General features: G+C 41.3%; 1 protein-coding gene across 1 annotated transcript in view; it reads right to left on the reverse strand.

Moving 5' to 3' along the window:
* The window catches only part of LOC136864655 (putative carbonic anhydrase 3), a 246,426-nt gene that overhangs the window by 20,032 nt on the left and 213,403 nt on the right, over positions 1-12,991 (reverse strand). The window contains exons 4-5 of the mRNA XM_067141939.2: positions 11,613-11,733; positions 4,983-5,088 (exon numbers count right to left, since the gene is read on the reverse strand). Of these exons, the coding sequence (XP_066998040.2) occupies positions 4,983-5,088; positions 11,613-11,733 (227 nt within the window). The remainder of the gene's footprint in view (positions 1-4,982; positions 5,089-11,612; positions 11,734-12,991) is intronic.

The raw sequence follows: 12,991 nt of genomic DNA on the forward strand, positions 1-12,991 counted from the left end.
CTTGCACACTGGGGCTAGTATAACAACACTTCCTTCATTTGGTATAGCTCGTTCATGCAAATAGTAAATCAATTTTTCAAATACGGCAGTATATACTAACCCACTGTCTTAGCAATACCTGCTGATTCTCTAGCTTTCAACTTTTGTATCTTTTTGTTACTATGTTTATCACCATCGATAAAATTCAGTACTTCGTCAGTGGATTTGTAACCTCGTTTAAGTGGATATTTTCCTTATATCCTATACTGCTCACTAAATACTTCTACATTGTCTAAGTTCTCACGTATACAATTCCCTTGCTCATTAATGATCCCTGGAATGCCGATTCTAGAACTTATTTCTGCCTTAAAGTACCTATGCATACCCTTCGATCTTCTTTAAAAATAAACACGTATTTTTTGTTTTCGGAAAATGTACTTACGGGGGGTGTGGTGGGTGAAGCGAAGTGTGCATAGTTGAATTCTTCTTATGGGGATACTTGTACATCAAATACTGAAGATGTCACAGACGTAAAAATTGCTAACTAAAAGGATGACCATGTTCTAACAGTAACACAGTTTTATTTAAAATTAAAATAGAGCCATATAGAATTATTACTCGGATATTTTCCGACATTTTCTGTTCCGTTTTCCTTTAAATAATTTATCAATGTTAGGACATAAATATCTGAGCAATTTGCAATCTAATTCTGCTTGTTAGGTTGCGATTTGACAAGGTACTTAGCAAGTTTCATAACAGAAAGAATAGTTCGCACAGATATGTCTAACAGAGCATATACAATATCCACGCAACAAGTGCATGCAACGTCGGAAATCTGAATTCCCAGTTCGATTGATACATCCTCAACATGTGATTTGTTTTGTTGGAGTACCGATACAAGTATCGCTGACCGAGAAGAAATTGGTATTCATATTTCACCCTTGAGTGTCTTCTGTTATGGGTGCAATATACTGTTTATACCACGTGATTTTCGTTGTGTAATCCCGTCGTTCTGGTTGTTCTTGCTGATGAGGTTTACGTTGCTTGTGCACTTCGATATCGTTTGAATTATTTGAAGGTCGATCAATTTCATCATTTTTCGTTGTTGATAGCTTTACTATCACGACATCTTCATCCGAACGGTCCCGGTTCAGCACTGTATTTCAGCACTTTAACCTCTTTCCACTTCTCCAACCTATTACTGTATTTGCAGCTAAACGACGTTTACATCTCGACGGCATAATGCCGCACGACATAGTCACGTGATTCATTGTTAGATATCATAACTTGCATCCGGGAGATAGTAGGTTCGAATCCCACTATCGGCAGCCCTGAAGATGGTTTTCCGTGGTTTCCCATTTTCACACCAGGCAAATGCTGGGGCTGTACCTTAATTAAGGCCACGGCCGCTTCCTTCCAACTCCTAGGCCTTTCCTATCCCATCGTCGCCATAAGACCTATCTGTGTCGATGCGACGTAAAGCCCCTAGCAAAAAAAAAAAAAAGATATCATAACCTCAAACTGGAAGCTCATTGGTTGACTAACTCTGCCACTAGTAACTCTATTGTCGCATCGGTCCTTCAAATCGAACTTATAATAATAATAATTGTGGAACAGGTTCATTTTCAATAATTGCCCTTTTTATGGGTTTTTCGTGAATAACATTTGGACTGGATATGATTTTCATACTTTTATTACTGCATTTGATAGAGCTCTCCAAAACACGCGTTTGGACACCTTCACTATTTCTCTACCTCCAATACTTAATTTACAATTGAGCGAAATAGCTTATCTTTTTGTTTATGCTAAAGTGGGGCCCTATACTCTGTAATCTAAGAAACATTTTCAATGTTAAAAATGTATCACCGAATTACCTCAGTATAGCCTAATGATCCAAGTGGACTGGGCACAGTAATGGGGATAGTTTTCTTTATATGGTAAAGCCACTATGCTGATTCTCTGCTCGCTGTCAATCGTTAGGTGACTGTAGATGGAATAACCACAAAAATTATGTATACAAATGAATAAGATGCTTGCAAGGGACCTCTTCAATGATTCCGTTTTATTACAGGCTCGAAATGTTGACCATTTACGACAATGCACATTTGCAGTATTTCCGAGGTATGTTGCCACAGACCGAAGAGTTTCCTTCGACATTGCACTCATGCTGCGATGATACGACCTCTGTGATCCTTTGGATTTTGTCCTTCAACATATGGAATCAAATCAGGTGACCGTCCTGACCACCTTATGACGCCTCAACGTCCAGTCCATCGGCCTGGAAATAGTTCCTTTACTATCTGCGGATCACCAGGGTCAATGAGCAGGATGCTGGAACAGCATGTCCCTACGTATTTTCAGAGGTGCTTCCTCCACGAGAGCCGGTAACTCTTCTGACAGAAATTCGGCATATCTATTTCCCCTTGAAATATATTAAATAAAACACGGACCTGATACATGGTCGCCGATTATCCCGTATATACTGAGACTTCATTGAGCCACTTGCCTGAATCAGTGCGGGTTCTCCCAAGCACAAAAGAGCATATTCCACAGACCGACTTGCACATGGTTGCTGAGGGTTCCTTCGTAGGTGAAGAGAATTATATCCAGGCAGTGCCTCTTGTCCCATAGTCGTATAAGGACAGCACAGCAAAATACCACAGGGTTTCCATAATCACACTTATCAAGCTGCTGATGAAGTGATACGTGATAGGAATGGAATCTGCCTCTGAAGAATTCAGATGAAATTTGTCACGTATACCCAAAAAATCACGTGCATTTCGGTTAAGCTAGTATGAGGATAGCAAGCGACGGTATCAAGACATACTAAATATTTTCTTCAATTTCCCTGCTGTCCGTTTACTCCTGTTTCTCTCCAAGTTCTTCCAGTGTCCTGTATGAAACAATTTTCCGCAAATTAATTATATTTGTATTGTTATATGTGACGAACGGTTCTGCACAGGATACCTCTCAGCATACTACCACGAAACTTCCCTACAACTCGTTTTACACTCTCCGTTCAGAAGAAGTTTTACTTGGTTTGTGCAAGGTATTTTGTAAGAGCTCCAGAAGTACTCCCAAACCGTACTGTTCATAACATGAGACCACTCGGAGAATGGACTGACAAGAACCTCATGGGCCGATGACCTTCGATGTTAGGCCCCTTAAAACAACAAGCAAGCAGAACCTCATACTCTACCCGCTTTAATAGCAACTACACTACGTTTTTTTACTAATTCCATGCGTTTGCAACACGTGCGGTGCTCAATAGAACCAGCGAGTGCACGAAAACTTCGAAATGTTAATACCATTCTCTTATATCTAACAGTACTCCTCCAGCATTTCATATTCTTGAAATTTGTTAACACAATAAGAAAATGTTTGGTTTATTTTGCAATGCTCAGTCCACATGTACTGTATTCTCAAAGCAGAGAAAATAAAGATTTAGTTACCTTCCTTTGCAACCAAAACTATTATTTTATTTCTTTAAAAACATAAGTCTTCCTTTCCCATCTTTAGTTCGCTACAAACCCAGAGGATGTATCACGTTGTATTTACGGAATAAGCAGAAGCAATTGGATGCCAGCACATCTTTACACCAGTGAACTTTGCCTGATACCTTTAGGCTAGCGCTCATTTTCGGCTACTAGAATAGCAAGTTGAAGCATTATTGATGTTTTAAAGAGTAACTGTCAGATGCATGAATTGATTACATGTTTAAATTTGCAACAGTTAGTACTTTACTTCTAGTGTAGTTCCATTTAAAAAAGCAAAGTTAGTACCGATATCTCTATTATTATTAATCCCACGGGAAAATGTAGCACAATGTTTCACGAGCCCATTAATACAAATTAAGAATATGAGACCATCATTTTCGATGAATTAGAAGCAATTTTGGCGTAACGTCTAAGGTGAATTCATCATTATCATCATCATCATCTGTTTACCCTCCAGGTTCGGTTTTTCCCTCGGACTTAGCGAGGGGTCCCACCTCTACCGCCTCAAGGGCAGTGTCCTGGAGCTTCAGACTCTTGGTCGGGGGATACAACTGGGGAGTATGACCAGTACCTCGCCCAGGCGGCCTCACCTGCTATGCTGAGCAGGGGCCTTGGTGGGGATGGGAAGATTGGAAGGGATAGGCAAGGAAGAGGGAAGGAAGCGGCCGTGGCCTTAAGTTAGGTACCATCCCGGCATTCGCCTGGAGGAGAAGTGGGAAACCACGGAAAACCACTTCCAGGATGGCTGAGGTGGGAATCGAACCCACCTCTACTCAGTTGACCTCCCGAGGCTGAGTGGACCCCGTTCCAGCCCTCGTACCACTTTTCAAATTTCGTGGCAGAGCCGGGAATCGAACCCGGACCTCCGGGGGTGGCAGCTAATCACGCTAACCACTACACCACAGAGGCGGACCTAAGGTGAATTACCCTGTGTACAATTAGGTAAGGTAAGGGTTATTCTGCCCGAAGGCAGGTCCGAACCTCCGCAGAGGTGTTCCTGAGCCGGAGTTTACGTGCGGTAGGGTGGCCAGTTCCTTTCCGCTCCTCCATTCCCTTACCCCCCACCAACAGCGCATGGCAACCCATCCAACTCCTGACCACGCTCAATGTTGCTTAACTTCGGAGATCTCACGGGATCCGGTGTTTCAACATGGCTACGGCCGTTGGCTATATAATTAGAATGTCTCCTAAATATCTCTGTGTATAGTACTGAACTATATTTCCAAGGTGATTTATTGTTATAAGATGTGGATTTATGAATCTTAAGATGACAATTTCATTTGATGAAACATGCAGAATTTTAAGATCTGTCTTAAATTTTCCTGTTCGTGTAAATTATATTCAATCGATAGAACATTCTCATAATCTTATTAAAAGTACACTGCTAAGATCTAGGGAATTTGAAATTTTCGATTTACTTCAATTACTCCTCCCATTATTATTATTATTATTATTATTATTATTATTATTATTATTATCGTTATAAAATTAGGAACCATAACTTACATGGAAGATCACCGCCAAGACTGCGACGCCCTCAGGATCGAATAAGGCCTTCTCTACAGACAGATACTTTCGGTCATAGTGTACGAAGTGAAGTTCAAGTGGATACCTGAAATAAAACGAGGAATGGACAATGTATCACAGTCTATATTGAGCTAGATTACTGTACGCTATAAATACCATCACCATGTTGTGTCTGCTTAGGATTAAAATCGTTACTCTCACTGAGGACTCTAACGGAAAGAACGCCATTCATTGAATCAGTGCGTTGTCCAACCACACATCCTATTTTTCAGTTTCTGATCATCCACAAATAATATACAAACGTTTTATAACGAAAAGCCCCATCCACTTGTCTCTCCTCCGAATAAGAGAGTCCGATCAAGGCGGGGTTTGTAGATGTGTAGAATTTGTACGGCAAACGCAAATTTGATTTACCAATTTATGATACACATAAAACATACCTCTTTGCTTCTTTGGAGCTGTATTTAGCCCTCTCTCGACTTCCACACACGAGGATGCATTGGAAGAGAGGAAGCTCCGGTGTGACGTCACCTCATCTCTACTGTGCATTCTGTGACGTCACCGCGCTCTCCACTGCTTTGTCGCAGCCACAGGGAAAGAGAAAATGGTTTCGAGACGTGCGGGATGCAGCAATGTAGGAGAAACGGGTAACAAATCGGGTGTTAATAACACAACTGACATCCCCGATATCGTAACTGACTGAATTACGAAATTGGTTCCAGATTATAAACAATTATATTTCGCTTCTATGCTATGAGAAAATATATTACAATTTTAGTTTATGTGAAGGACGATCATGTTCTAACGTAAAGAGAACAGACAATAATAAAGTATTCTTTACAATTAAAATAGAGCCATACAGAATAATTACGCGGATATTTTCCGGCATTTTCTGTTCCGTTTTTTAAATAGTTTATCAATGTTAGGATGTAAATATCTGAGCAATTTGCAATCTAATTCTGCTTGTTAGGTTGTGATTTGACAAGGTACTCGGCAAGTTTCATAACAGAAAGTAATGGTTCGCACGGATATGTCTAACAGAGCATATACGATATCGACCCAACAAGTGCATACAACCTCGGAAATCTGGTTTGGGGGACATTCTTGTAAAAAAATGTGTCAGCCAAGTCCCCTTGAGTTAATACCACGTGGTCCACCCACCCCCTTGCGATCTAGTTTAATGCAACCCTCCAGGAAGTATATAATTCTGAAATCCATCGATACCTATCCCTAAACTGGGGGAATACAACGAGATGTGTAGCTACGGGCTAGAAGACAGCAGGAATCGTGAGCGCAACTCATAATTCAATACGAGTACCCTGAATGAACAGATACGAAGAACGCTACCTAACCACAGGAGATGCATACACAGAACAGGGACAGGTATTGTATGGGCTGGGAACTGACCGCCGTATGTTAATCCTCACAATAGCTCACCTGCGTGGGGCGCACGCGGAAGTGTGTATTTGGACAGTGCACGAGGTTCCGGAGGTTCGAAACCAACGCAAATATTTTTTTTTTTTTTACCGCCAGTTACCTGAGATGGGACGAAGTTGCATACTTAATAGTTTCCACAAACTGATTTGTTTATTTGGCCCTGTAAAGGGCCGTATGTATCGTGACATAGGATATAGAGCTGGGTTGAGGAGATGATGATCTGTGGCTAGGACACAGGCAACCAGTTAGCTACGTCTTACATGTTCCAAGTTTCGAAGACTACAGGTAGGTCAAATTGTGCCCCATTGGAATGATAACAACTTGCGATGGCAGGTAGGTACGTAGTTCATTCGAGGAAAGTCACAACACAACACAACACAACACAAATCTTATTCACTGCTTGGTGATATATTCACGCGATGAGTTTGTGGATACGTTACTCATCTATTGAGAAGCTAGACAGAATGCATACAAGGCACAACTCCTGTACCAAGAACGCTATTCGGATTGACGATAACCGATAGGCATGACATTTCGGAGTGTGGAAAGTCGTCTGCGGGGTACTGCGTCCTTTGGAACGACACGGCCTGTTGGAGATCATCCAGTGACATCTGCTCATAACGAAGAGATTGTGTTGGACTCTATCCGGTATAACCCGCACATTAGCACACGGGCCATTGCACAGGAAATGAATATTAGCCGGGAATCTCTTATGCCGATAATGCATAGCCAACGGTTTCGCCCGTACTATCTGCACTTACACAAGGAGCTCCATCGTCATGATTTCCAAGCCCGAGTGGCGTTCTGTCATTGAACCCTACAGCATGTGGACACTGATCCTGCCTTTTTAGAGACCATCTTGTTTACGGACGAAGCGCTACTCCACAAGAATGGAACCATGAACCGCCACAATATGCGCCACTGGAGTGTATATAATCCTCACTGGGTACGACAGGCAGCTTTTCAGGTACATTGGGGCGCGAACGCATGGTATGGCATCGTGCGTGATTACCTCATTGGTTCCCATTACTTTGAGAGGTGTCTGGCGGGAGAACGCTATATTTGGTTTCTTCGTTTTTGCGTGATTTGAAGGTGCTCAAATATATTAGCCTCGTGTCGGTAGATTCATTGGCTCATAATATAACAACTGGGAGTAAAATTACGCCACCTCAGACTTTCCGTAAAAAGTAAAAGTAGTTCGCGGGACGTGAAACTTATTATTATTATTATTATTATTATTATTATTATTATTATTATTATTAGCACTCGTGTTCTCGAATTCCTCTAGGGTGTGCATGTCTTTTCAGGCACATCTACAATGGAGGTGAGCTGCAGGCACAGCTGTCAAACAAAAAGTGGCCACACTTGAACAGTGAATAAATTGTAAGCTCCACTTCGTATCCTGGTGCTGTTACATGAAGTACAATCATTGTGAACTATGCTTCTAGATGTGTATTCAGGATGTAGATAAATGCCACCCAGCAATCACAGTTCAGGGCATTGAAATAAGGATTGAACAAGCATAAATATAAATGGCTGCTAGAAAGTTGCGTGGTTCTTTATACTAGGTTGTTGTATCCTGAAGGAATTCTTAAGTGTCAGCAGGATAATCATCCAGTCCACGCATCTCAATTGGTTCGAGGATGATTTGCGAGTAGACAGGATAGAGAGGCCTCACCGCTCTCCGGATTTGAACCCAACTGAGAAGCAGTAAAGAAGCATGTGCAGAACAATTGGTCCAGTCCCCTTTCAAGACGTTCTGATCATTTGTGGAAGATCGCCCAAGATTCCTTGGATACCCTGGCTGAGAACAGTTGTTATTTGCAGACTAATCGACTGCATGCCCACTCGATTGCAAGATGTGATCCAGTTGGGAAGAAGATGAACTAAATATTGAACCGTGTCTTTATTCTTTATTTTTTCTTACTTTTAATTGTTTGAATTTCCTAAGGCAGACGCCACCATTTTGTTTTGATTATGTCACAAAATATAATTTTGTTGAGAATAAAAAGTCTTTCATTCTTTCTATCTGAAGCCAAATTTCATAATACATAATGATAAAGTCATGGCTTAATAAATTCATTATCCTATGTTAATTACTAAAACAGTCATAAAAGTGACTGGAGACGTGACGTTACATTTTCCCTTTCTTAAAATATAACAAGTAGTAGGTTGTGTTCGAAAGTACGACCTCATGAATACCAGTCCATCTCGTTAGCACTACGCCGGAACAGTATCATCCCACATCAGACCGTGGCCCATCAACATGTAACATTGCCTGTCTCCGATTAGTAGCGATGGGAACAGAACGGGACGTTTAAGAGAGTGACTATTTTACAGCTGTGCCTCTTAAAATCACATACCCGCCCGCTTGGTGACGCAAAATCTCTCGTATTACCGGAAATCGAACCCGGGCCTCCGGCGACAGCAGCTAACTCGTTACGCTATGGAGTTCGACATAATTAATTTAGTAATTTTATTCATATGGCCATCAACAGAATCAGTCACAACACTTTACAATTACCACGCAAATTATTTCAAGTACACGAAAACAGGATTTACGAATTTCACAATAACTTTAGTCGCATTTCTTGATACGGGGTTCGGGGTGAGATGAGATTAAACTTACGGCACGATTTTACGGCTGGATGGTCTTTCTGACTTCAATCTCAGCTGAGGAGATAATGAAGATGAAATGGACGTAGTTGAATGAAACTGGATAAGGAGGTGGAAGGAATCCGCTGTGCCTTACGAATAGGAACTGTCTCGGAATTTTACCGGAAGTTAAACCACAGGTAACCGTTCTTAGGAGAGCCGACGGTGGGTGTCGAACCCACTCGCCTCCCTAATGCAGAGCTTGGTTCCATAGCCGTAACGCTTTAAACACGCGTGGTCACTTCGCTCCGTTCACAATAAGTCCATTTATTAGGTGATATTCTTAGTTTTGTTTCCATAAACATTAAAGGATAATATTCTTTCATGTTAATTCCGGTATGTAATGTCCAGAGATGACTGTTAATCACTCAGCTTTCTATGCACTAGAAAATTAGACGAACATTTCTTCTCCTACAAACAAAAAGTAGAACATAACTTTGTAAGTAAAGACTTCGTAATATCGAGGCCACTGACACGGTTAGTCCAATATTTTTGTTCTCTAAATTGTACAAGTCTGTTTACCGCAACTCTTCAAGATGTGTATACAGGGTGTAGGTGAAACTCCGTCGAATAACTGCATATAAGGATAGAAACCCAGCCTTCATCCACAGTCAACAGGTGTAAAGTAAGGTAATGTAGTTTATCCGATGAGAGTTCCTACGGTCGTTCTGCTTGGTCATAGTACATATTTTAAATCTGGAACGACGATAAGGGAGTATTGTGTTCGTGCAAACACCACCTCTGGATTTTTACGAGTCTTGACGTTTCGTGACCTTTAGACACGAAAATGTGGGAAAAGCATGTTTCGCAACTTAACTGTGATTTTGCCGTGAGACCCAGAAGGGCGATATGACAGCGTCTGATCACTGTCACCCGTTTGGCACCACCCAACGAGCACGTCTAGCTTAGGAGTGCTACGGACATAGATTACTGAATACTGCGTAGGTGTGTGGTTGAACAGTTCACATTGCCAAAAGTTGATGTACAAGTCCAATAGTGCGTATCTGGCACGTAGCTTTCCACCCCAAAACAGTGGATATATCATGTACTTCGCAACATCGCACCTCCACACATCAGGAGATACGCTTGTACACTTGTGGATCAGGATTGTGAAGAGCGAGGATGTACGAGGACATAACTCAGTTCACTACAACTCGGCTGAAATCTCTAAATCCAACGTGAACGACGGCTTTGGAACTCTCATTTTCTTAACGTAAGACCATGCTGCCAGCTCTGTACATTTAGAAAACAGGAAGGTCAAAAAGCAACATCTTTACTACTTGGGACCTTTCATGGCATTTGGACTAATTAGTGATAGAAAGCCACGGTACAGGAACTTGGGTTGGATGAGGACGATTTAACTAGAGACGATAGAACAAACGTATCACAATGTTAAATTGGCTTCACTTAAAAATTTGGCTATTGCTTGATATATACGGATGTCATAGGTGCTGAATAACGACGAAACGGAAGTGGGAAGTGGAACTTTGAGATTTTCTTACTTCAGACTGAGGAATGCTTGGAGTGAAGAATGATCGAGATCCGCTCCCCACCGCCACATGTACATACGGCGAGCTGGCTGCGCGAGCTAGTTGAACACAGCCAGGCGTGCCTCACTCTACATCAGTGGAGTTGGGCGAACTCCCTTTGTTTGACTGCGATGCTGCATATCGTGCAGGAATACCCACTGTATGCAATTCCTGGTTCTCTGAATGACCTACATATAACAACTTCAGAAGCGAACACGTGGACAGCAGATGTCAAGTTTAATATTTGAGACAGTAGCCAAGTCCTAGCGCCGAAAACTTGTATTACCTTCTTAATTTAGTTTTAATATATTCCTTTTGCAACCTCTGCTATAATAATAATAATAATAATAATAATAATAATAATAATAATAATAATAATAATAATAATAATAATAATAATAATAATAACGTGATTTAAGACGTCGTATGGGCTCCTTTCGGGGCATTTCACAAGCAGCCTCGTCTAAAACAACACTATGTTACTTGTTCTTCTTAAACCTATGTATACCGAGCGACATGTCTGTGCGGTTAGGGTCGCGCAGCTGTGAGCTTGCATTCGGGAGATAGTGGGTTCGAACCTCACTGTCGGCAGTTCTGAAGATGGTTTTCCGTGGTTTCCCATTTTGACACCAGGCTAATGTTTGGTGTGTACCTTCATTAAGGCCACGGCTACTTCCTTCCACGCCTAGCTTCTTCGTATTTCATCGTCGCGTTAAGGCCTATTTGTGTTGATGAGACATAAAGCAAATTTGTAAACAAAAAAGTCCTATTGAAAGAGAATTGGTTCCTACCCTGATACGAACCGTCTTGGCCCGCTTTTATTAGACGGTATTTTTCCTACAGTTTGCATAAACATTCTCTTGTTGACTAACCTAGCCTGGTTAACGTTATTAACAAAATCATCTAGCAAGTAATTAATTTATCCTAGAATATGGAATCCGTACTGAGAACAGAACAAACGACCAGGACTCTATGTGGTGCAACTTACTTTTTGCCCAGCAAGGTGTGTTCCGAGGGCCAGTGGAAGTGTGCTTGCTCCAGATAGTATACACCTTGCAGACCTCCGGCTGTAATCGTGCCCCTATTTGGATGGTGCATTGTCAATTGAACTGCAAAAGATATAAACACAATTCTAATTAATTATCATTTGCTGTTAAGTTCACAAAGGAAATACTAAAATAACGTGTCACAATAACATTTACATATGTTTACGCAAAGGAAATAAAATACAATTAAGCAATGTGTCGAAAACACTTTTTTCATACTATGTCGAAATGCGTATGTTCACGTCCTTCAAAATAAAGTTGAAAGTGGAACTTCACGGCACTGTAGTTACAGCACGCAACTTATACCAGCATAAAGGCATACCACCAGAAAGCTTTTTCAATGCATATAAAACACTTACATAGATACATACCAGATGGCTACACTCCGTCATGTGGCCGAGTCAATTCATCTATCGACTGATGCTTGAATGATGTAGATTCTTTCATGAATGGCGTCAACTGTTTGAATGGTGGGCCCTGAATAGAGCATACTGTTTGACTGGAGGGCCTTCAGCTGGGCATAATGTTCTCACCTTAATATTATTTAAATAAGAATAAGGAAATTCAACATAGTAGGATATAGAATATTGTCTGTTACAAAGTCGAAAATACCGAGCAAGTGGCCGTGCGGTTAGAGTAGCGAAGCTGTGAGCTTACATTCGGGAGAAAGTAGGTTGGAACCCCACTGTCGACAGCTCTCAATGTGGTTTTCCGTGGTGTCCCATTTTCACACCAGGTTGTACCTTAATTAAGGCCACGGTCACTTCATTTCCACTCCTAGCTCCTCCCTATCCCATCGTCGCCATAAGGATTACTATCTGTGTCGATGCGACGCAAAGGCAATTATAAAACAAAGAAAAATCCCCAAACACACTATTTATTGCTTGTTGTTATAATACAAGAACTGCTAATATGATCAACTTAGTATGTTGTGAAAAGAGATCTGTTGTGATAGAATCTAAATAAATGCCGTAAAACATGAATCAGAGGTATGACACGGAAATTGAATGTCGAGGCGAAAGGGGCATGCAAAAGTGGTGCGCTTTCTGACAGCAAGGAACTCGTTGTTGTTGTTGTTGTTGTTGTTGCCGTGGATGGATTGGTAAGGTTTTTAATATCTGAAGATGGATCCACGGTTCGATCCTGTTCTATGCAGGTATTTTAATAATATTCACAGCTTCATTGTACCTACGTACGGCAGATTGTCAACATTGAGATAACAACACAGTGTTATGTTAAGCAAGTACACTGTCTGAACACCACAGCCATTAAAATAGTTCAGAACTGACAGTCTTTGGTCTTCCTGTATTTTCACGACTAC

Source organism: Anabrus simplex, chromosome 2 (assembly GCF_040414725.1).
Source record: "Anabrus simplex isolate iqAnaSimp1 chromosome 2, ASM4041472v1, whole genome shotgun sequence".
NCBI classification, from domain to species: domain Eukaryota; kingdom Metazoa; phylum Arthropoda; class Insecta; order Orthoptera; family Tettigoniidae; genus Anabrus; species Anabrus simplex.